Raw genomic sequence first — 25995 nt, 5'->3', positions numbered from 1 at the left:
AAAAAATGTTAAGTATGTGAAGTAGCACATGTTAATTAGCTTGATTTAGCCATTCTGCAACATATACATATTTCAAAACAACATATTGTATAAAATAAATGTATTCAATTTTTTGTCAGTTAAAAAGTTAACCAATAAATAATAAATTTTAAAAATGTGTCTCCTTGGGAAAGAAGGCATTTTTTCTAATGATGTTGGTTATTGCTCAAAATACTTTGACATTTTTTTCTTTGAATCTGTCATCAGAGCCAAATGTACAACATCCTAAAATATCTCTCATTAATTAGATCTTGAGTTTTTTATACCATTGTACAGTCAAGCTTGATCATCTTTTCCATCAGACAAATCTATCTTTTAGAAACTTTTCCAGCTCAAATTTGCCCTTAAAGGATGAAGATTTTACTATCACTGGTATTAGTAAATGCAAAAATAACAAGCCAGGCGTGGTGGCTCGTGCCTGTAATCCTAGCACTTTGGGAGGCCGAGGCGGGCAGATCACTGGAGCCCAAGAGTTCAAGACCAGTCTGGCCAACATGGTGAAACCCTATCTCTACTAAAAACATAAAAATTAGCCGGGCATGGTAGCAGGCACCTGGGCAACCCGGGAGGCTGGAACAGGAGAATCGCTTGATCCCAGGAGACAGAGGCTGCAGTGAGCCGAGATTGTGCCACTGCACTCCAGCCTGGAGACAGAGCAAGACTCCATTTCAAAAAAAAAAAAAAAAAAGAATAATAAACTATTTTTATTAATAAGTTATTTCTAATAATAAACTATACATAGGCCAGGTGCAGTGGCTCAGGTCTGTAATCCCAGCACTTTGGGCGGCCAAGGTGGACAGATCACGAGGTCAGGAGATTGAGACCATCCTGGTTAACACAGTGAAACCCCATCTCTACTAAAAATACAAAAAATGAGCCAGGCATGGTGGCGGGCGCCTGTAGTCCTAGCTACTCAGGAGGCTGAGGCAGGAGAATGGCAGGAACCCGGGAGACGGAGCTTGCAGTGAGCCGAGATCGCACCACTGCATTCCAGCCTGGACAACAGAATGAGACTAAAAATAAATAAAATAAATAAAATAAAATAAAAATAAATAAACTACACATAGTACCTCCCTCCAGAAGAGAAAAAATTGAAGAGTGTCCCACTATTGTCCTAAGTGTTAATAATAGACTATCGTGTGTCACCATCAATTTCCAACAAAGCAGTCGGAGTGAACCTCTCAGAGCTGAGTGAGATGCTGTCACCGCTCTGCTCCAAACCCCAACCTGCTACCCCATCCAGAGTAGAAGCCAGTGCACTCTAACAGCCTCCGAGGCCTTCTTCCTGGGTGCCCCATCCCTTCTCAGAACAGCTCCTGCTGGCCTTGAACTCCTGGGCTCCAGCCACACCAGCCCCTGGGTGTTCCTCCCACATGTAGGCACAGGGCTTTCCCTTGGTTAACCTTTAGCCTCCTCATCAAGTCTTTGCTCAAAGGTCACTTTCCCATGCAGTGTGCCCGACCACCTTGTGGCTCTCTAGGTCCTCCTGACTCGGTTCCACCTGTTCTCCTTAAATATTTCATAATTCATGGACATATTATCTTCATTATTTATTCTTTGTCTCTCCCTGCTGGAGTGTAAACTCCATGAGGGTGGAAATATTTATCCATTTTGTCGTTGCACCCCAGAACAGCACCCAGCATACAGCACGTGCTCAGTAAATTAATTCAGTGAAGAGCAATTCGGGGCATGCACATCCCCTCCCATGGTGCTGCCTTCAAGGAGACAACGTCCATGTGTTGGATGTGCAAGATTCAGAGTACTCATATAAAAACCAGAGTCTTGATATTTTACACCATTCCTCATAGTAATTCTATCTTTTAAAAATGCTGATAATGGTTTGGTCAAAAGCACACATTGCTTTATAATTCTGTCACTGCTGATGCTTTATTACAGACCAGCATGTTTTAAATGATACACTACATACTATACTCATAGCTTCATGAGATGGCCAAGGATTGATTACTCCATTCCTTTGGCAGTACTGGGTTGATGGTTATGTCTGCACTATAAAGCACCCTGGGAATGCTCACAGGCATTAACCCCTCATCTCCCCATTCTGGCTCCCTTGATTTCATGCTGTAGTAAACTGTAACTCCTTCAACAACCACTCCAGGGGGTCATCTGGGCATTTAATGTGCAGTTATGAGCTAATGATACTACACAGAGAGTACTGTGTGCGCGCATGCGTGTGTGCGTGTGTGTGCATGTGTTATCAATGTCCTAGCAGTAAAAGTTATTTGAAGGTAGCAAAACTGAATTTACCTATTAGTCAATAATTTAGCATCCAAGCAATAAAATCGATCTCTCAAAAATTATCACAATGAATTATACTTTAAAAATTAATCTAGTTTTTCACTTTTTTTTTTTTTAGACGGAGTCTTGCTCTGTCAGCAGGCTGGAGTGAGTGGTGTAATCTCGGCTCACTGCAACCTCCACCTCCTGGTTTGAAGTGATTCTCTTGCCTTAGCTTCCCGAGTAGCTGGGACTACAGGCGCATGCTTTCATGCTCGGCTAATTTTTCTATTTTTAGTAGAAGCAGAGTTTCACCATGTTGGCCAGGATGGTCTCAATCTCTTCAACTCGTGATCAGCCCACCTTGGCCTCCCAAAGTGCTGGGATTACAGGCATGAGCCACTGCGCCAGCCTTTTGTTTTTTTTAAGATGGGGTCTTGCTCTTGGGGCCTAGGCTGGAGCACAATGGCGCGATTTCAGCTCACTGCAATTTCCGCCTCCTGGGTTCAAGTGATTCTCTTGCCTCAGTCTCCCGAGTAGCTGGGATTACAGGCGCCCACCACCAAGCCCAGCTAATTTTTATATTTTTAGTAGAGACTGGGTTTCACCATGTTGGCCAGTCTGGTCTCGAACTCCTGACCTCAGGTGATCCACCTGCCTTGGCCTCCCAAAGTGCTGGGAATAAAGGCATGAGCCACCACGCCCAGCCTCACATTTCTTTAGTAAAGATATCAAAATTCATTGCAAGTTTTTTAAAAAGTTATATAAACCAATTTTTACTTCTAATTTGAATTAAATCCAGGCTGAATTTTCATTCTTAAATATACTGTATAAATATTGAAATGTGTTCAGTCATTTCCAAAGGGATAAAAAATTTCAGAAAGTTTTTTTACCTGGATTAGTTGTAATAATGGTTTTTGAGATTACAGTTGCTGTCATGCAGTTCCGAAATTTGTCAAAACTTATTCTTATATCTGAGGCAAATATTACTGTTTGGGAAAAAAGCCATTTTAAAATTATTACATGGGGGGATATAAAATGACAAATATTGGACACAATCATTGAATGATAATACCTGTTTCTCGTGGCATCCAGCTCTGTGCAAGTAGAATGGATTCATTATCCCAACTGCATTTGTTTAAAAAGAAGTAATACAAATTGAATACACTAGAAAAAACTGATAGTGACACATTATTTACAACAATAAAAGAAAGCTTCAGTGGCTGGGGTCAGCCATCCCCAAGGTGGTCAAAGACCTCTTGGTCTTAAGGATGCCAGCTTCCTCCTAAGGAGAATTTAACATCTCCATGAGAGAACATTCCTTCAACACACACTTTCCTCTAGTAATACCCTGCTCTGCCAATTCTTTATTTATTTTTCCAACACTTAATCACTCCAGGCTAGTTAGAACTAAAGCTTAAAGACTTTAAAGTCACACTTTCAGACCATGAAGGTAAGTGTCCCCCAGTGGATACACTGCTCAGGGGCCTTGATGGGTTGAAGGCATTTTTGAAATCATTTCCTTTGGTACCCAGGCATCAGAGGTCTAGATAATGCCTTCTTGTACCTGGCAGTGCTTCAGGGGGCAGTTCCCACCCTGGCCCACATGCCCTGTGCCCTGCTCTGCTCCAGGATACTTCCCAGGAAGCACAGAGGGAAAGTCTGGCTTGTTCCATGGGACATAATAAAACAGCCTTTGTTATAAAACAGAATTCAGTAATAAAACTGGTCATGGTGGAGTCCTCCTAAGCAATTCCATGCCATCTAAAGACCTCATTTTAAGGTGGTGTCCATAACAACTCAACATTCAAGAGTGAGATTTATTTTTTAAAATATCATTCATCTCCTATCATTATCCTCTCTTGATATGAAGTTCATCATATTTTTGATAAAATGAAAATGTCCTGGTGATAACAACAGGGATTTCACAGTTTGGAGCAGACGTCGGTGGTTACCATGTCATTGCAAAAGAAGACTCTGTTTCATCATAGAGTCTAACTTCACACCTCTGGCCTTTTCTCCGGTCTGAAGTTGTAAAGTATTTTGTCTCTCCAACCTTAGAAATGGAAAGAAATCATTACTCTTCACCTGTATGTAGAAGTACTTAAGTATGTGTTGATGAAAACACTCAAATGTTCACCTTTTAAACACCAAATTAGAAATATTAAAATAGCAAGAACTGGTAATATATAGTTGATTATTTTAAAGCATCTTCTATCTCTAAACTACATGTACATAGCTGAAGTTGTAAGTCACACAACACTTTGAAGAGACACAGGGAGACAGGTGCTTGAAGTAGAGACTGAAAGTCTTTTTAACATGTCACAACAAAGCTCCACGACAGGCTACCCTGGGGCATCCACGTGGACTCCTCAAGGGCAGGGAGTGTGTTTCCAGCACCTGTGTATCCCCACGGCTCAGCGTGGAACCCATGTGACTGAATGGACTCAGGCTCTCTGGGGCTCAGCATCTCCATCTTCTTAGCGAACATCAAATATAGCATATCTGTGGTATAAAAAGTGTCCGCAGGAAAAAAACAAATATAAGATATGTCCTTTGCCTTCTCCCCAGGGCTACCATGGTGACAGCCACATGCAAGATACACAGGAAACTTTGACACTGTCCAATTCTGTCCATTGTGGGTTGAGATGATCAAAGAAGTGGAAATGGTCTTGCCCATTAAAGCAAGTAAAAAAAAGAGTTGAACCTAGGACCCTTCTCTCCACCCAGTGGCTTCTCATGTGGGAACGGCAGGCACCTCTGAGAGATGCACAGCAGCAGGCCCAGCATGGATAGTCACTGGCCACCCCCACCACTGCCACCACTGCATCTGTGGTGCCCAGAGAAAGGGACCTAGAAAGGATAGCCAGAGGCTGAGAGGTCAGCCTAACATCTGGGGTTGGGGAGGTGGAGAACACTGTATTAAAAAGGAGTTTTAAAGTGAAACACCAGCGGGGGTGAGAGGAAGAAACAACAGGTTAAATGAAAGTGTGAAGAGTGGCCGGGTGCGGTGGCTCATGCCTGTAATCCCAGCACTTTGGGAGGCCGAGGTGGGTGGATCACGAGGTCAGGAGTTCGAGACTAGCCTGGCCAATATGGTGAAACCTTGTCTCTACTAAAAATACAAAAATTAGCTGGGCATGGTGGTGCACGCCTGTAGTCCTGGCTACTCGGGAGGCTGAGGCAGGAGAGTTGCTTGAACCCAGGAGGTAGAGGTTGCAGTGAGCCAAGATCACGCCACTGCACTCTGCACTCCAGCCTGGGTGACAGAGCAAGACTCTATCTCAAAAAAAAAAAAAAAAAAGTACGAAGAAAAGAAAATGTAAGAGGGCTGAAAGCCAAAGGGGAGATGAAAGGCATGAGAAGAAGTGACGTGACACATGAAAGGTTCCAAACTCACTGAGGGGGTGGGAAAGCTGCCGCAGTTTCCTGCTTATACTACTATATTCATTCAGGGTTGTAGACAATTCTTACTTCATTATAAACTTAATAGCATTGTCTAGAACTTGGGGAAATCGCAAACAATTGAGCACTCCTTTGAACAACTGAATAGGACTGAACATAAACTGCCTACAAAGTGACTTCTCCTGTTTTTCCAGATGAGCATATAGCTTATTCCTCCCTAAAGTATACACATGCTCCCCAGGTGGCGGGCATGTCCTCCACAGCCAGGGCCCTGCCATCTGAAAGGGTCATGTTCTCTCAGTCAGTCACCATTTAATATAACAAGCAATTCACATTTACTTACATGAACTATCATAAGCGTCTGTGTTTTTTCCTTTTTTTTTTTGTCTCTTGACTATCACCCCTCTCTATATTAAGAAATTACTCTTACCCCTTTATTTATTTATTTATCAACCCAGAATCTCACTCTGTCACCCAGGCTGGAGTGCAGTGGCGCCATCTCAGCTCATTGCAATCTCTGTCGCCTGGGTTCAAGCAATTCTCCTGCCTCAGCCTCCCGAGTAGCTAGCACTACAGGTACCTGCCACCATGCCCAGCTAATTTTTCTTTTTTTTTTTTTTTTTTTGTGAGATGGAGTCTCACTCTGTCACCCAGACTGGAGGGCAGTGGTACGATCTTGGCTCACTGCAGCCTCCGCCTTCCAGGTTCAAGTGATTCTCCTGACAGCCTCCCGAGTAGCTGGGACTGCAGGAACATGCCCAGCTAATTTTTTACATGCCCAGCTAATTTTTTTTTTTTTTTTTGGTCAGAGTCTTGCTCTGTTGCCCAGGCTGGAGTGCAGTGGCATGATCTCAGCTCACTGCAAGCTCCGCCTCCCAGGTTCATGCCATTCTCCTGCCTCAGCCTCCTGAGTACCTGGGACTACAGGTGCCCACCATCTCGCCCGGCTAATTTTTGGTATTTTTAGAGAGATGCACAGCAGCAGGCCCAGCATGGATAGTCACTGGCCACCCCCACCACTGCCACCACTGCATCTGTGGTGCCCAGAGAAAAGGACCTAGAAAAGATAGCCAGAGGCTGAGTGGTCAGCCTAACATCTGGGGTTGGGGAGGTGGAGAACACTGTATTAAAAAGGAGTTTTAAAGTGAAACGCCAGCGGGGGTGAGAGGAAGAAACAACAGGTTAAATGAAAGTGTGTTAGCCAGGATGGTCTCGATCTCCTGACCTCCTGATCCTCCCACCTCGGCCACCCAAAGTGCTGGGATTACAAGTGTGAGCCACCGAGCCCGGCCACCCAGCTAATTTTTGTATTTTTAGTGGCGATGGTGTTTCACCATATTGGCCAGGCTGGTCTCGAACTCCTGACCTTGTAATCCATCCGCCTCAGCCTCCCAAAGTGCTAGGATTACAGGCATGAGCCACCATGCCAAACCTTTTTTTTTTTTTTTTTTGAGACAGGGTCTCCCTCTATTGCCCAGGCTGGAGTGCAGTGGCATGATTTTGGCTCACTGCAACCTCAACCTCCCAGGCGCAGGTGATCCTCCCACTTCAGCCTCCCAAGCAGCTGAGATTACAGGTACACACCACCACATCCGGCTAATTTTTGTGTTTTTTGTAGAGATGGAGTTTCACCATGTTGCCCAGGCTGGTCTTGAACTCCTGGGCTCAAGTGATCCATCTGCCTTGGTCTCCCAAAGTGCTAGGATCACAGGTGTAAGCCACTGTGCCTGGACTAATTTTCATGTACTTTATTTTGTGAAACTTTACTGTTGAGGTCTACATCTCAATCTCTGCCTTGTGGCTCTGGTCTGTCCAACTACAGAGCTCAGAACTTGATACAATAATTCAGACAGACGCTGATGCACCAGAAGGGAACACCCCCCTGGTGCCCCATGGAGTGCCATTCACCCCTGCACCTCACCAGCACGGTCCCACTCCACCTATTAGACCATGGAGCCCTACAGCAGGGCAGCGTGTATTCCCACTCCCTCCCCGGTTTCTGGGCAGCTCTCAGCACAAAGGCACAGAACTGATCCCTTAACTTATTCAACCACGCCCCTTCAAGGAAGGTCATGGAGATTTTCGAGTCAATAAGCTTACCCTTTCCATTTACATCTTTGTTTAAGCCATGTATAAAAAGTTCTCCTATAGTTAGCAGATCATTTATGAGCAGAGTGGAACACTGCATTTAGCATTCAAATATAATTTTGTTTTACTACTCATCCACAGATAAAATGCTGCTTTCCCTTTAATGAGAAGTGTTACTGTTTTCTTAATTCAACATACTACCAAGATAGAGAAGAAAAGTTACCCTAGCTGATCGTGACTACCCCATCCCAAACACAAATCAAGTGACTGCACCTCCCCCGCCAAATTGCACTTGGATTTGTTGGGGTTTTAACTTACCGACTTCACAGCTGCAAGCACGTTAATAATCCTCCCATTAAGACTGTGTCCATTTGCAACAATGTCACCCAGTGAATAATAATCATGAGACTCTTTAACAGGTAAATGTATCAAAGAAAGTAACTTTGTGTCCACTTCGTAACTGGAACAAACTTTTACTGTTGAGTGATTCTCACTGAGCAATAGTTTACAACTGCTAAATTGCAAAAACACAAGAAAGTTACATGAAAGTGATTTTTGGATAGAAAAATATTTCCAGGTCCACATTTAAACCACATTTTTGGTTGAAATTTAGACAATACTAATATATACTTTTTACTCTTAGAAACATTGAATAATATGGCAAAACATTTTTTGTTTACAGTGCACTTTCATTAAGGAAATGTTTTGAGAATTGATTCGTGTTGGGGTTCTAAGCATACCATTTGTCTGATCTTGCCCAAGACTGCGCTGGTTTCCTTCTCCAAAAAAATAGGAGCGTAATAGCACTCTGAAACTTCCAGGCGTTATACAAACCCAAGGACTGGTTTTTCTCTCTTATGGACCTGGCTGTTCTGCCTTAGTACCTCAGGTCAGGGACTGTGTTTTTCCTACCCCTGCTAAGCTCTGCATGGAGCAGACACAGAACACTGGCACAGTGAGCCCGAACTGAGGAGCTCTCCCTCCTGCACCAAGTCCCTCCCGGCCCTTGGACTCTGTGCCCCAGCAGTCCTCTAACCCAGCCCCTCCTCCTCCCCACTGCTTGGCCTCACTTACCTACCTCATCATTTCTCTCCCAAGCCACTGCCTTGCTCTCCTAACTAAGCTTCATTCCCCTATAGTCCATCCTCCACAAGCAAAGTGATCTTCCTAAATCACAAATATGAAAATATTATTTCCCAGCTCAAAGACCGTCATTGTGGCTACCAGACACAAAGGAAATAACTCGGTATGAAAGCAAAGCTGTCTGTGAAATATCTCTGCTTCCACCTTAAGCTTCTCCTCCTGCCCATGCCCTGCATTCCAGTCGTATCAGACTATTACATTATGAAATTGGTATTTCTAGAAGAAAAATAGTAAAACATCAGCAGTTTCATATGGCTCAACTTAATATTAACTGTTCTGGAAAAGACAGGAGGTTTCCTGTTTCTTCCCTCTACCAAGAATGTTCTCTCCATCTAACCATCCATCTATCGCTTCCATGAATACTGACAATCTGTTATATGCCAGACCCTATGCTAGGCACAAGGGATATGGTGGTGAAGAAGGCAGACAAGACCTTTGATCTCATGAGGCTCACATCTGTGAGGGGGAGACCCAAGAACAATGAATCAAACAATCTCAGACGGTGACTTGGGTTATGGTGACAAAAGCCAGGGCAAAATCCCAGTAATTCACCATTAGCGCTACCACAAACAGAGTAGATGGGGAAGGTTGAAGAAGATGACATTTAAGCTGTGAGTCAATAACCCAAAGAAGCAAATAGTCAAACAGATGGGAGAATGTTCTATGCAGAGAGAGAATAGAAAATAGAAAAGTTTGGCCAGGCGCGGTGGCTCATGCCTGTAATGCCAGCAATTTGGAAGGCCAAGGCGGGCAGATCACTTGAGGTCAGGAGTTCGACACCAGCCTGGCCAACATGGTGAAACCCTGCCTCTACTAAAAATACAAAAATTAGCTGGGTGTGGTGGCGTGTGCCTGTAATCACAGCTACTTGGGAGGCTGAGGTGGGAGAATCGTTTGAACCCAGGAGGTGGCGGTTACAGTAAGCTGAAATTGTGCCACTGCACTCCAGCCTGGGCAACAGAGTGGGACTCTGTCTCAGCAAAAAAAATAAATAAATAAAAAATCAAAATAAAAGGAAACACAAAAGTTCTTAGTGCAGAATGAGTTCACGGTGTTCATGAAATGTAAAGAAATTCACTGTGGCTCCACAGAAATAAGGCTTGAGAGTCTGGCATAAGATGAGGTCAGAAAAGAAGGTGGGAATGGGTCACAATTGATGCAAGTGTAAATGCCATAGACTGCTGTGCCCACCAAGAGCCCTTTACAGGCTGGTACAGGGGCACAGCTACACCCTTCTCTCCAGAACTGCCAGACCCGCCTTTGAGCTGATGCCCCGCCCCACCGTGGGGGTTTGGGGAGTGGATGGACTACAGACAGGGCACTGCTCTAAGGGGCCACTCCCACTCCAGAGCTCCTTCCCAGGCTCCTGCTGAGGCTCCAGGTGAACCCACTTCTCTGCTCAGCTTCTCCCCCACCTATCCTTGCAGGGTTCCCCTGAGAGCTCACCCTCAACCTACCACTCCCACAAGAGTCCTCCTCTCAAGCTCTGCTTCGAAGGAGCCTCCCCTAAGATGGTAAGCCTGTGAGTAGGATACCTTGACATGAAAAAAGATAGATGTAATTTCCAAAGTTTATCTTTTCTTCTCATTCAGTTTTAACATGACAAAGTCAAATTTTTGTAAGTCTAAGAATGAGAATCAAAGTACTAAAACCAAAGCCATTTTTCATGTGACTCTGTATCAAAGTAAATTATATCATAATCAAAGATGAATTTTGTAAGAGAAAATTAAACTCCTTATTTTTATTGAAATAGAAACAGAACACTTTCAGTAAGATCTCTGCTAATCTGATACAACATTATTAGTAATGATCATTCTGGCACAATCTCTGTGCTAGACAGATGCTTACCTAGGAGTTGCAGGGCAGAATTTTTCTTCTCTTTCTATTTCCTTTCTTTGGATCAGAGGATTTTCAATTATCACTAAAACAGAGGGCAAAGTATGATGATATTACAAAACAGTAACAAGATAAACACTAACATCCTAAATAACATCCTGTTTAATTTATGATCATCATCGACTCTAGGCTTTAAAAATTCCTCACCTCATTCATCTTCTCCATCATCGACATATAACATATTTTGATACTGAGATGTCATAATTGAAATCTTTATCTCCATATGTAACTAATATTCCAGCATTTATTCAAGGGATGTCTGTAGCTATACTGGGCCCTATGAAGTTTGTGAAGCTTTCTGCCTTCATAGTCCATGTGTTCAATGACCCTATTATTCAACTAGAGAGATACCATACATTGTCCTGAAAGTTAACAATACAAGGCAATATATGATTAGGTTCTAAATAAGCAGTATGGGGAGTGGGCTGCTTGAGACCACAGTATTAAAGAGGAGTGTTTTCATTACCTGCATTGCTCTTTTCTCTTTTTCTATCGTGAAGAACTAATATACATGCTTTCTTGTTCCTTTTATGAGGCTAGGGCTCATAAAAGTTATATGTTGAGTGACTAAGTTCCACACGTTATACTAGGTACACCATCTCATTTAATATTTACAAGAACCTAATGAGGTATTATTTCATAGTTGAGACCCAACAAGATTAAGAAATTTTCTCAAAGCCATAATGTAAGTAAATGTTGGAACTGGGATTTGAATCTAGACCTCTGTGTTTTCAAAGTCTCCTGTTCTTTCTACTATATGAGGCTGTTCTGTCAGAGATACTGGGGTGAGCAGATGTAAAAGATATGGTATTTCAACTAAAAGTAAAGTTCCTTAAAATCCCATTAACAATTTAAATATCAGTTTTTATCAAAATCTATTCAGTGGTCAAATGTCAACTTTTATCAAAATATATTCAGTGGCCGTATTATATGTCTATAGAAAGATAACCAATTATAATAATATGGGTTGATGCAAATTGAAATATGTAATAAACCAAAGACAGTAAGGTTATCTAGCAAAAATATAACTATTATGTTTGTATGCTTCAAGTAACATTCTGAATGCCTCGCATTGCAGTCTTCTTTTTTTTTTTTTTTTTTTTTTGTTTTTGAGACAGGGTCTTACTCTGTGACCCAGGCTGGAGTGCAGAGGCACGATATTGGCTCACGGCAACCTCCACCACCAGGGCTCAAGCTATTCTCCTGCTTCAGCCTCCTTAGTAGCTGGTACTACAGGCCCACACCACCATACCCAGCTAATTTTTTGTATTTTTTGTAGAAATGGGATTTTGCCATGTTGCTCAGGTCGGTCTCGAACTCCTGACCTCACGCAATCTACCCACCTCGGCCTCCCAAAGTGCTGGGATTACAGGCGTGAGCCACCGTGCCCCACTGCATTATACTCTTAACACTTAACTTTTTCTGACAAAGTTCTTGAGAATTATGAACTGTGTCTCATTTCAACTCCTTCAGTGGAGTTACCATAAACGTACCACAGGAATAACACTATAATGGAAAAAGTTTAAGAATCAATGCCAACTTACCACAGTCACCAACCCTAAAGCTGTCAGAAAGAGACTTGATGTAATCTTCATTGCCCCAGGAAGCTGCATTTACAAAATGTGCTGGTGAATCCCGAATGGTGAAGCTGAAAGTGTACCTTTCTGATCCAATATCTAAGGGAAAGCCAATGCTTTTATTTTTCAAATGAAGAGTTTCAATCGCTTCTCTGCCTTTTGATAAGTGTTACATGAAAAGTTTCATTTCAATTATGAACAAATGATTATTTGTTTAATCAAATAACTATTGATTATGAAAATAAAAATACTCAAATACATGGTACAAAATGTTCTTTTAGATGTAAATTCTATAACATTATGCTTCTACGAATTTCAGACTGAAGCGGTAACAGATTGCCCCCTTGCTCCCTTCCCTGGTGATCTGTGCATTTGGAGGGAAAAACATGTAAACTTGAGCCATCCAGGTATTACCTTAGGTTCTCCTTTTCTCTCTTACTGTTGTTTGAACCTAAGTCATAATTCAGATCTAAATTGTTATTTCAGTCCCAGCTACTTAGGAGGATGAAGCAGAATGACTGCTTAGGCCCAAAAGTTCAAGGCTTCAGTGAACTGTGATTGCACCACTGCTCTCCAGCCTGGGCAACAGAGCAAGATCCCACCCCAAAAATAAAAATAAAAATAGGCCGGGCGCAATGGCTCACGCCTGTAATCCTAGCACTTTGGAAGGCCGAGGCAGGTGGATCACCTGAGGTTAGTTCAAGACCAGCCTGGCCAACATGGTGAAACCCTGTTTCTGCTAAAAATACAAAACTTAGCCAGGCGTGGTGGTGGGCGCCTGTAATCCCAGCTACTCAGGAGGCTGAGGCAGGAGAATCGCTTGAACCCAGGAGGCAGAGGTTGCAGTGAGCCGAGATCCAGCCTGGGTGACAAGAGAAAAACTCTGTCTCAAAAAAAAATAAATAAATAATAATAAAATAAAAATAAAAATTGGCCAGGCACAGCAGCTTCCCCTGTGATCCCAGGACTTTGGGAGGCGAGGTGGGAGAATCACTTGAGGCCTGGAGTTCAAAACCCGCCTGGGCAACATAGAGGGACACCATCTCTATAGAACATTTTAAAATTAGTAGTGGCACTCATCTTTAGTCTCAGCTACTTGGGAGGCTGAGGAGGAAAGGTTGCTTGAGCCCAGTTTAAGTGTGCAGTGAGCTTTGAATGCACCACTGCACTCCAGCCTGGGAAGAATGAGTTCAGGGTGTTCATAAAATGTACACCCAGGCTGGAGTTCAGTGACGCGATCTCTCGGCTCACTGCAACCCCTGCCTCCCAGCAGCTGGGACTCAGCCTCCTGAGCAGCTGGGGCTACAGGCATACACCACCATGCCAGGCTAATTTTTGTATTTTTTTTTTGTATTTTTTTTTTTTTTTTTTTTAGTAAAAACGGGTTTTGTTTTTGTTTGTTTGTTTTTGAAACGGAGTTTCACTCTTGTTACCCAGGCTGGAGTGCAATGGCACGATCTCAGCTCACAGCAACCTCTGCCTCCCAGGTTCAAGCAATTCTCCTGCCTCACCCTCCCAAGTAGCTGGGATTACAGGCGCCTGCCACCATGCCCGGCTAATTTTGTACTTTTAGTAGAGATGGGGTTTCACCATGTTGGCCATGCTGGTCTCGAACTCCTGACCTCGTGATCCGCCTGCCTCAGCCTCCCAAAGCGCTGGCGTGAGCCACTGCGCCTGGCGAGACAAGGTTTTTTAGTAGAGGTGGGGAAGAACAGAGTGAGACCTTGTCTCTAAAAAAAAAAATAAATTTTAAAAATAATTAAAATAAGTTATTTCAAAACAATTTATGTGCTACATAATGAGGACCACTAGGGGTCAGCAAATACTTTTTTTCCAAAATAGAAATTTCATATTGGTTTTGCTAATTAAAAATTACAACCTGGCTGGGTGCAATTGCTCCTACCTATAATCCCAGCACCTTGGGAGGCCAAGGGGGTAAGATTGTTTCAGCCAAAGAGTTCGAGACCAGCCTGGGCAACAAAGTGAGACCCTCCGTCTCTACAAAAAAATTAAAAAAGTATTCAGTCATGGTAGCATGGACCTGTCCGGGCTACATGGAAGGCTGAGGCAGGAAGACCACTTGAGCCCAGGGTTGAGGCTGCAGTGAGCTGTATTCACATTGCTGCACTCCAGCCTGAGTGACAGAATGAGATCCTATCTCAAATTTTTTAAAAAAGTAATATAACCCAACATACATGTAAATTATAGACATATTCTAAACTGTCTATTAGTGTCTACCTCTGGGGAGAGGACTAGGCTGGGAAGAGTGAGGAGCTGAAAGGGGAATTTCACTTTTCAACTCTATGAGCTTTGGTACTGCTGGAATTTTTGATGAAAATATAATGTTATATGTACAATGTCTTAAGTCAGTAAGCATACTTCCTCCAAAAAAGGAATACCACAGATGTCATCATAAAAAGAAGTCAAACAACACAGAAGTTTTTCTCCTTCCCTCATAGTCTGATAGGTGAAAAACTGTGAATTTCTTTTTTTTTTTTTTTTTTTTTTTGAGACAGAGTTTCGCTCTTGCTGCCCAGGCTGGAGTGCAATGGCACGATCTCGGCTCACTGCAACCTACACCCCCCAGGTTCAAGCGATTCTCCTGCCTCAGCCTCCCGAGTAGCTGGGAATACAGGCGCCTGCCACCATGCCTGACTAATTTTGTATTTTTAGTAGAGGGGATTTCTACATGTTGGTCAGGCTGGTCCCGAACTCCTGACCTCAGGTGATCCACCCACCTTAGCCTCCCAAAGTGCTGGGATTATAGGCGTGACCACTGTGCCTGGCGAAAAACCGTATATTTCATTTTTATAATTTTAGCAAGTATTTTAATAACTACTTTTTTCTAATTCACACATTTTAAGTGATGCCTTCTGAAGTTTGGTAAAAAGATATATAGACTTCCTCAAACTATTTATTTAGTAATTCTGATCTAATTAGTTAAGATGAAATAAAGTGCACACACAAATGATATGGGTACCAGATGACAGCTTGGTTATTTACCTTAAAGATGAAAGCATCATGCCTCTAATCTCAGCACTCTAGGAGGATGAGGCGGGATGATCACTTGAGCCCAGGAGTTTGAGACCAGCCTGGGCAACAAAGCAAGACCCTGTCTCTACAAATTTTTTTGTTTTTTTAAATCAGCCAGGGGCTGGGCGTGGCGGCTCACACCTGTAATTCCAGCACTTTGGGAGGCCGAGGCAGGGAGATCACTTGAGGTCAGGAGTTCAAGACCAGCCTGGCCAACATGGTGAAACCCCCATCTCTACTAAAAATACAAAAATTAGCTGAGCATGATGGCACGTGCCTGTAATTCCAGCTACTCGGGCGGTTGAGGCAGGAGAATCGATTGAACCCGGGAGGCAGAGGTTGCAGTGAGTCGAGATCGTGCCATTGCACTCCTGAGTGACAGGAGTCTGAGTGACAGAGCTAGACTCCATCTCAAAAAAAAAAAAAACAGAGAGAGAACACATGTGCTCAAATATACATATATACACACGTGTGTATATATACATATATACACAAATGTATATGCATATATACACATATGTATATGCATATATACACATGTGTATATGCATATATACACACGTGTGTATATACATCTATATACACATATGTATATATACATATATATAAGAGAGAGAATGTGGTAGGGAGGGAGAGAGAGAGCCTTGAATCAGGTACTTGACCATCTAATAGAGAGCATGACCATTGCTCTTGAGTTAAACAGGCATAGAAAAATTAATCACTTAAATATACTTTGTTGTAGTCATAAGCCAAAGTTGATGAAAAATGAAGCAAAGAGTTAAACAGAACTCAGCTTTTTCTGTCTGGAAAGCCTTTGACATCTGTTTTCCCAATAACTATACCGATAACTTTCTGAAAAACAAAAAGGTCACAGAAGACCAATATTAAACACAGATGTACTTGGTAAATTTAATTTCATGGGCTTGTTTTACTTTACTGGCTCTAACAAACATTTCTGACTAGGAACCATTTAAATGTATTTATTCCAGGCAAACATCTAAAATAAGTTCATAAATGTTCAATTCCACAAGGAATAGTACAAAGTAATCCAAAAGTTAACTACTATTACAAATATAATCATTTAATACTTAGCATATTTCTACTTTATTTTCAATCACTAGATGGAGCACAATAACTGCCCTATGCTATCAATCCTTACTGAATTCACCCAAAGCAGATGTATAATGCAATTTAATTTGCCACGGTCTTCAAAGCTTTCCTTTATATGGGGTTTTCTAACAATCCACATAAAATCGCTTAGCTTCTTAATCCAAACATGCTGGACAGTAATATAAATCAGACTGTAACAAAACTTATATTTTGCTGCTAATAAATCTAAATTCTAAAGTCCTAGATCTTAAACCTTAGAGATATTAACATCTCCTTAAAATGTTTAATGTTCTCTTTAGTGACTACTGAAGAAAAATTTTAAATGTGTTTTAAGAAATAAAAATGGGCTGGGCGTGGTGGCTCACACGTGTAATCCCAGCACTTTGGGAGGCTGAGGCAGCTGGGTCACCTGAGGTCATGCGTTTGAGACCAGTCTGACGAACATGGTGAAACTCCATCTCTACTAAAAATACAAAAAATTAGCCGGGTGTGGTGGTGGGTGCCTGTACTCCCAGCTACTCGCGAGGCTGAGGCAGGAGAATCACTTGAACCCGGAGGCAGAGGTTGCACTGAGCTGAGATCCCACTATTGCACTTCAGCCTGGGCAACAGAGCAGGACTCCATCTCGAAAAAAAATAAAAATGAATACCTTTTCTGAAAGGAAAAAACTAAATTTATTTTGCTAATTGCAGCAACTGATTTTAACCTTACAATAATCTGTGACATTTAAATTACAATCAGGCTTTTAAGATTCCTACATTCTAGGTGAGCTATTAGCTAGCCTTATTGCTTATTTAGACACATTGATATTATTTCTTCAATTCCTTATACATGCAGATCTCACTGAATTTTGTTGGAAAATCCAACTAATGGAAATGTTGAGTAAAACTTTCTATCTGAAGAGACCATTATTAGCAAATAGTTTACCTTTCAAGAAAAACTATAACAATTGTTATTTTTTGATATTTTTAAATTTTAAATTATTAAAGTTACATGTAAATGTATCCCATTGTAAGAAATCTAGTTTGCAAAAGCAAAATATAAATAGACTGCTCAGGGGCAGGGAAGGTAAGGGTGTGTGGTAGCTGCTTTACAATAAGTTCTTTAACTTATAAGATGATTCCACTCGGCCAGGCGCAGTGGCTCACGCTTGCAATCCCAGCACTTTGGGAGGCCGAGGCGGGGGGATCACGAGGTCAGGAGATCGAGACCACGGTGAAACCCTGTGTCTACTAAAAATAAAAAATAAAAAAAAATAAAAAAAATCAGCCGGTCGTGGTGGTGGGCACCTGTAGTCCCAGCTACTCGGAGAGGCTGAGGCAGGAGAACGGCATGAACCCCGGAGGCAGAGCTTGCAGTGAGCCGAGATTGCGCCACTGCACTCCAGCCTGGGTGACAGAGCGAGACTCCGTCTTAAAAAAAAAAAAAAAAAAAAAAAAAAAAAAAGATGATTCCACCTAGTTTTCTTTTAAATAACTAACAGTCGAGGTGTATTCAAAATCGTTGAATTCCCCTATAACTCCTACTCAAAAAGTCAATTTTCACATAAGCATTTTAGAAAACACACCTGTTATAAACCTTATATCATAAAAGCAGCATAATGTCAAGTACTTAGACCATAAATTGGATAATTTGGTCAGAAAACTGAAATTGGTACTGCTGAACAAAATGGTTTAATTTTTTTTTTTTTTTTTTTTTTTTTGAGAAGAGTTTCGCTCTTGTTGCCCAGGCTGCAGTGCAATGGCGCGATCTCGGCTTACTGAGACCGCCTTCTGGCTTCAAGCAATTCTCCTGCCTCAGCCTCCTGCGTAGCTGGGATTACAGGCATGAGCCACCACGCCCAGCTAATTTTGTATTTTTGGTAGAGATGGGGTTTCTCCATGTTGATCAGGCTGGTCTCGAACTCTCAACCTCAGGTGATCCAGCTGCCTCGGCCTCCCAAAGTGCTGGGATTACAGACGTGAGCCACCGTGCCCGGCCTGGTTTAATTTTACAATGCTAAATTTGAGCATTTATTAAATTTTTCACTTTATTAAATATTCAAGTAAAATAACACATCTATTGATCATTTCGAACAATTACTAGTCATATCTACAATCATATCTTCTACTCTACACACAAAGATTAATTTTCATCTAGGTGGCATAAATACAAAGAAATTTAGATATACTTAACATCTAACAATTATACCAATGCAATGAGTATCTATATACTTGTCAATTATAAAAGCATGTGTTGAATGAATCAATAATGTTGATGTAATGTTATCACATAAAATGTCATTAGTAAGCAAATCACCACATCATTGAAACCTACCAGATTAGCCATATTTGGCTGCAGACCTGAAAGGGTAGTGAAGGTCCTCGTTGCAAAGGAGTTTGCCATTTTTTTAATCTGCATGTTAGAAAATATAATTTAGATATATATACATTGAATAAATGAAATAAATCATTAAAAAAATTCCAAGAGTTTAAAATATTATTTAGGGTCGGACATGGTGGCTCATACCTGCAATCCCAGCATTTTGGGAGGCTGAAGTGGGTGGATCACCTGAGGTCAGGAGTTCAAGATCAGCCTGGCCAACACGGCGAAACCTCACGTGGTAGCGGGCGCCAGTAATCCCAGCTACTCAGGAGGCTGAGGCAGGAAGAAGTGCTTGAACCTGGGAGGCAGAGGTTGCACTGAGCCAAGATCACACTGCTACACTCCAGCCTGAGACTCTGTCTCAAAAATAAATAAAATATTACTGGTCAGGCACGGTGGCTCATGCCTGTAATCCCAGCACTTTGGGAGGCCGAGGCGGGTGAATCACGAGGTCAGGAGATAGAGACCATCCTGGCTAACATGGTGAAACCCCGGCTCTACTAATACAAAAAATTAGCCGGGCGTGGTGGAGGGCACCTGTAGTCCCAGCTACTTGGGAGGCTGAGGCAGGAGAATGGCATGAACCCGGGAGGCGGAGCTTGCAGTGAGCTGAGATGGCGCCACTGCACTCCAGCCTGGATGACAGAGCGAGACTCCATCTCAAAAAATAAATAAATAAATAAAATAAAATAAAATAAAATATTATTTGGGAAAGCACTGGATAGTTTACTGCTTTGGAAAATTTTTATTATAATGGTAAAATGTAAATTAATATCGATTTAACCTATAGAAAACATGTTCAGAATCTCCTTTTATAATTTTGAATAATATAGCTATTATAGGTTTCAATTTTTAACTTTCATTTCTAAAACCATGTAAAATTTAGTAGTTTTTGAGCACCATGTAAATTTAGTTTTATTTTTTAATTTTTTTAACTTTTTTTTTTTTTTTTGAGACATCAGTCTCACTCTGTGTCCCAGGCTGGAGTGCAGTGGCACAATTTCAGTTCACCACAACGTCCACCTCCCAGGCTCAAGTGATTCTTCTGCCTCAGCCTCCCAAATAGCTGGGATTACAGGCGCCTGCCACCACGCCCAGCCAATTTTTGTATTTTTAGTAGAGACGGTGTTTCACCATGTTGGCCAGGCTGGTCTCGAACTCCTGATCTCAAGTGATCCGCCCGCCCCCAAAGTGCTGGGATTACAGGCATGAGCCACCAAGCCCAGCCAAATTTAGAGTTTTACATGCAAAATGATTCAATGGGACATTTTTTAATTTTTTTTTTTGAGATGGAGTTTCACTCTGTTGCCTAGGCTGGAGTGCAGTGGTGCAATCTCAGCTCACTGCAAGCTCCACCTCCTGGGTTCATGCCATTCTCCCACCTCAGCCTCCCGAGTAGCTGGGATTACAGGTGCCTGCCACCACGCCTGGCTAATTTTGTTTTTGCATTTTTAGTAAAGACGGGGTTTCACCGTGTTAGCCAGGATGGTCTCCATCTCCTGACCTCGTGATCCGCCCACCTCGGCTTCCCAAAGTGCTGGGATTACAGGCATGAGCCACTGCGCCCGGGCTCGATGGGACATTTAAGGATTTAAATATATATTAGCATCAAGCTTACCTCAAAAAATACAGCAAAAATCTACTGTAAACACTACAAATTGAGCATTTGATTATACTGTGTGAAGGGAAAGGCAGTGATTTTTTTTTTTTTGAGACGGAGTCTCACCCTGTCGCCCAGGATGGAGTGCAGTGGCACGATCTCAGCTCACTGCAACCTCTGCCTCCCGGGTTCAAGAGATTCTCCTGCCTCAGCCTCCCGAGTAGCTGGGACTACACGCACGTGCCACCACGCCTGGCTAATTTTTTTGTATTTTTAGTAGAGATGGGGTTTCACTGTGTTAGCCAGGATGGTCTCGATCTCCTGACCTCATAATCCACCCGCCTCGGCCTCCCAAAGTACTGGGATTACAGGCGTGAGCCACTGAGCCCAGCCCGGGAGAGGTAGTGTTTTTAAACACACCTCTACATAGTAAAACTCCATGAGGGCAGAGGTGGCATCTTACATATTTTTATGTATGTATTTCATAACTGAAAACCATAAATATCAGATGAACGAAATGGTGGTTTGTCCCTCAATATCACCACTCTAAAAGGTTCTATTGTAGAAAAATTGTAAGCTACACCAAACAGATTGCCTTGACTTCACTTTATAATGCAGGGCCTCTTTAACTCTGGGAATGCCCACACCCACATGATCCAGTTCAAGGACGTGTCTCATGACACCTGAGTTTCAGACAGTCTGTGGAGTTAGTCAAATATGATTTTGAATTGCAGCACCTCTAGTTTGTAGTCGTGTATTTTAACATTACTAAACATTAATTTCCTCATCCTTAAATTGTGGATAACATCAACCTTGCAGTGAAAAATAGAAACAACGTATACAAGATGCCTAGATGTTCACAGGCTCACAATCAATGACGGCGCTGCTTGTCAATATTATCCAATGTAACAGTTTTTGTATTCAAGGCCTTCCAGTGCCAGAAGAAACATTTGGGAATTAAGCTGTGTCAAGTTTTTCATTCATTCTTTGGCCTGGTCTGATGTGGCTTACAAGGCAATGTCGCTATCTAAAACACTTGCGGAACTGTGACAAGGTCGTTCACTCATCCAACCATTCAACCAATATTTATTTACAGCCCAAAGTGCCAGACATGTGAGTCTAGAGGATGAGTCAGACATTTGAGTCAGTGGCTGAACTTTCTGTACAAACACAACTACCTACACACCAAGCGATTTCTCCACATTTTTACCCCTTAGCATCTCTTGGTGGGACATGGTATCCTATTATCTCTCTGAATTCCCTTATTTGTCTGCTACCATTAGAGGTATATGGTAATAGACATTCGTGTCTGCCCACAAAAAATATGACTTGCTTCTCTACCTGGCCACTTTAACAGATACAAAATTAACATGAACTAAAGAGCTCAATCTAATAATTCAGAGATGACTTCATTCATCAACAACCACTGTCTCTTTCACCCTACAATTTTTTTTTTTTTTTTTTTTTTTTTTTTTTTGAGATGGAGTCTCGCTCTGTCGCCCAGGCTGGAGTGCAGTGGCGTAATCTCGGCTCACTGCAAGCTCCGCCTCCCGGGTTCACGCCATTCTTCTGCCTCACCCTCCCAAGTAGCCGGGACTACAGGCACCCGCCACCACGCCCGGCTAATTTTTTGTATTTTTAGTAGAGACGGGGTTTCACTGTGTTAGCCAGGATGGTCTCGATCTCCTGATCTCGTGATCCGTCTGCCTCGGCCTCCCAAAGTGCTGGGATTACAGGCATGAGCCACCGCGCCCGGCTTTTTTTTTTTTTTTTTTTTGAGACAGAGTCTCGCTCTGTCGCCCAGGCTGGACTGCAGTGGCGTGATCTCGGCTCACTGCAAGCTCCGCCTCCCAGGTTCACGCCATTCTCCTGCCTCAGCCTTCCCAGCACCTGGGACTACAGGCCCACGCCGCCATGCCCGACTAATTTTTTTGTATTTTTAGTAGAGACGGGGTTTCACCGTGTTAGCCAGGATGGTCTCCATCTCTTGACCTTGTGATCCACCCGCCTCGGCCTCCCAAAGCGCTGGGATTACAGGCGTGAGCCACCGCACCCAGCCAATTTTTTTTTTTTTGACGTAGTCTTGCTCTGTTGCCCAGACCAGAGTGCAATGGTGCAATCTCGGCTCACTGCAACCTCTGCATCCCGGGTTCAAGCGATTCTCCTGCCTCAGCCTCCCCAGTAGTTGGGATTACAGAAGCCTGCTACCACACCTGGCTAATTTTTGTATTTTGTAGAGATGGGGTTGCACCTGAGGCGGGTGGATCATGAGGTGAGGAATTTGAGACCAGCCTGGCCAACATGGTGAAACCCCGTCTATACTAAAAATACAAAAAATTAGCCAGGCATGGTGGCACACACCTATAATCCCTGCTACTCGGGAGGCTGAGGCAGGAGAATCCTTGAACCAGGGAGGCGGAGGTTGCCGTGAGCAAAGACTGCACCACTGCACTCCAGCCTGGGCAACAGGGTGAGACTCTGTCTCAAAAAAAAAAAAAAAAACCCCTTCCCATTGCACCCTGACTCAAATCCAGACTCCTTGCGGCAGCGTGCCACGCCCAGCTGACCTGGCCTCTCCCCTGAGAACCGCTCTCCGGTACCCTGGCTGCATTTCCTCAGCCTGGGCCTCGGGCCTTCGCAGATGTAGCGCCTCTTTCTCAAGCATCCCCGCCGTCCCAGGACAGGCTCTCCTCAGGTCTCCAGAAAAGGCCTTTCCTGCCACCCTGCCTCATGCGGCCATGCCTCTGAATTCCCCTCCGGACACTGCTAGCTGCCTGCTGTGTTGTCTTTCTCCTTCGTGACACGGTAGCTCGTCAGGACAGAGCCACGTCCTCACTGCACCCCACAGTGACCACAAAGTTCAGGGCCTCACACGCAGCAGCTGCCGGGTATGTGCTCACTAAATGAATACATGAGCCCTTTTAAAAGCGATCTAATTTGTAAACTGAGGATAATATTGCTACAATTAGCCTTTTGGAGAAACAGAATTTTAGTTTACAGCTAATTTTACATTTATAACATGCATTGAAGTTATGGGAACAAGTGTGATTTCTATCTTACTATTGCAGACAAATGAAGTTTCCGGGGAGCTCAGTGATGAGATTCCCATGATTTCGCATGATTTCTTTTTTTTTTTTTTTTTTTTTTTGAGACAGGATCTTGGTCTGTCGCCCAGGCTGGAGTGCAATGGCGCAATCTTGGCTCACTGCAACCTCTGCATCCCGGGTTCAAGCGATTCTCCCGCCTCAGCCTCCCAAGTAGCTGGGATTACAGGGGCACCTCTACCAAGCTCGGCTAATTTTTGTTTGTGTTTGTTTGTTTGTTTTGAGACGGAGTCTTGCTCTGTCGCCCAGGCCGGAGTGCAGTGGCGCAGTCTCGGCTCACTGCAAGTTCCGCCTCCCGGGTTCAAGCAATTCTCCTGCCTCAGCCTCCCGAGTAGCTGGGACTACAGGCGCCTGCCACCACGCCCGGCTAATTTTTTGTATTTTTAGTAGACACGGGGTTTCACTGTGGTCTCGATCTGCTGACCTCGTGATCCGCCCGCCTCGGCCTCCCAAAGTGCTGTTTGTTTGTTTTTAAGTAGAGAGAAGTTTTCACCATGTTGGTCAGGCTGGTCCCCAACTCCTGACCTCAGCTGATCTTCCCGCCTCAGCCTCTCAAAGCACTGGGATGACCGGCATGAGCCACTGCACCCAGCAGACATCTGCACTTTTTTTTTTTCTGTCGCCGGGGCTGAAGTGCAGCGGCGTGATCTCGGCTCACTGCAACCTCCGCCTCCTGGATTCAAGAAATTCTCCGGTCTCAGCCTCCCAAGTAGCTAGGATTACAGGCGCCCGCCACCACGCCTGGCTAATTTTTGTATTTTTTGTAGAGATGAGGTTTCACAATGCTGGCCAGGCTGGTCACATGGGCCTCCCAAAGCTGAGGTAATCCCAAAGGATTACGGGGTTGAGCCACCGCGCCCGGCTTTTTTTTTTTTTTTTTTTTTTTTTGTGAGATGGAGTCTCACTCTGTCGCTCAAGCTGGAGGGCAGTGGCGAGATCTCGGCTCACCGCAACCTCCGCCTCCCGGTCAAGCGATTCTCCTGCCTCAACCTCCCTAAGTAGCTGGGATTACAGGCGCGCGCCACCACACCCGGCTAATTTTGTATTTTTAGTAAAGACGGGGTTTCTCCATGTTGGTCAGGCTGGTCTCGAACTTCTGACCTCAGGTGATCTGCCCACCTCAGCCTCCCAAAGTGCTGCGATTAGAAGCCACCACTGCACTTTTTAACTGCCAGGTCGGGGCTTGAAAAACTCAAAGTAGGACCCCCATGTCGGCCGCCCTCAGCTCCGCGAGGGGCTTTCCCGCGTGTCCTCCGGCAGGGGCAAGGCTCGGGGGCCGCGGGAGGCGCTGGGAGGGCGGGCGGCGCCACAGGTCAACCTGCCCCCGCCAACCCCGCGGTGAGCCGAGGATGCGGCCGGGACCGGACTCCACATGGGGCGCAGGCACGTACCCCACACGCTGCGCGGCTCCGCCCGCTCCCCTCCGCGCACGCGCGCGCCCACCGCTCCCTCAGGGCCTCCGCCAGCCGAACGCCGGGGCCCTGACCCGCACGAGCTCCCTTCCTCGGACGCCGCCCCACAGCTGGAGGCCGGGCCGGCGTCGCCACCTGGCCGTCCACGCTGCTGCTCACCCGAGGCTCGCCCGGCCAGATGCTCCCCGGGCCTGCACAGCTGCAGCCGCGGCCTCGCGGACCTGGCCCGCCCGACCCCCGGGTCACCCGCGCTTCGCGGCTTCTCCACAGGACTCTCGGGCCACAGCCTCGTGCAGGTGCGACGGCCTCGCGACCGTTAGCGAGAGGCCCCGCCCCGTCCTCAGCGACTCCGCCCCCGCCGCTCACTGACTCCGCCCCCACCGCTCACTGACTCCGCCTCCACCGCTCACTGACTCCGCCCCCGCCGCGCTCGGACTCGGTCCTCTGGGGAGGGCAGGGAGCCCGGTTCCAGTTTCTTCCTGAGCGGGAGTCAGAGGGGCAGGACAGCCGCAGGCGCGGGGAGGGGTCTCCGTGCGCTCTCACAGCCGCGTGCGGCTCTGTGGTCGCTCGATTCCAAAAGACGGTGCGCCGGAAAAAAATAAAGATGTCTATCTATCCATAATATTATGAAGGGCGGGCGCGGGCTCACTCCTGTAATCCCAGCACTTTGGGAGACAGAGACGGGCGGATCACCTGAGCACAGGAGTTCAAGACCATCCTGACCAACATGGTGAAACCCCGTCTTTACTAAAAATGCGAAAGAAATTAGCCAGGCGTGGAGGTGAGTGCCTGGTTGTCTTGCGGCGCCGCCCGCCCACCCACCCGAGTAGTCCCAGCTACTCAGGAGGCTGAGGTATGAAAATCGCTTGAACCCGGGAGAGGTCGCTTGGACCCAGGAGAGGGAGGCTGCAGTGAGCCGAGACTGTACTACTGCACTCCAGCCTGGGCAACAGAGTGACACTCTGTCTCAAAAAAAAAAAAAAAAAAAA

At 44.5% G+C, this 25995-nt stretch overlaps 1 protein-coding gene across 9 annotated transcripts in view; it reads right to left on the bottom strand.

The window, feature by feature from the left end:
- The window catches only part of MEIOB (meiosis specific with OB-fold), a 41936-nt gene extending 16599 nt beyond the window's left edge, over positions 1–25337 (bottom strand). For 2 of the 9 annotated variants that reach the window (XM_063618430.1, XM_063618429.1), the window contains exons 1-10: positions 25166–25312; positions 19035–19188; positions 18843–18920; positions 16211–16268; positions 12351–12482; positions 10759–10831; positions 8086–8281; positions 4230–4330; positions 3350–3402; positions 3168–3263 (exon numbers count right to left, since the gene is read on the bottom strand). In XM_063618430.1, the coding sequence (XP_063474500.1) occupies positions 3168–3263; positions 3350–3402; positions 4230–4330; positions 8086–8281; positions 10759–10831; positions 12351–12482; positions 16211–16268; positions 18843–18920; positions 19035–19049 (802 nt within the window). In that variant the 5' untranslated portion in view covers positions 19050–19188; positions 25166–25312. Of the gene's footprint in view, positions 1–3167; positions 3264–3349; positions 3403–4229; positions 4331–8085; positions 8282–10758; positions 10832–12350; positions 12483–16210; positions 16269–18842; positions 18921–19034; positions 19247–25165 lie in introns of all 9 variants that reach the window. The other 7 variants (XM_055243293.1, XM_055243294.1, XM_063618434.1 and 4 more) reach the window with 6 other exon arrangements.
- Positions 25338–25995: the final 658 nt, after the last annotated feature.

This window comes from Symphalangus syndactylus, chromosome 14 (genome assembly GCF_028878055.3).
Source record: "Symphalangus syndactylus isolate Jambi chromosome 14, NHGRI_mSymSyn1-v2.1_pri, whole genome shotgun sequence".
In the NCBI taxonomy this organism is placed as follows: Eukaryota; Metazoa; Chordata; class Mammalia; order Primates; family Hylobatidae; genus Symphalangus; species Symphalangus syndactylus.
Note: the sequence above shows the minus strand (reverse complement) of the source record. Positions and strands in the feature narration are given on the sequence as shown.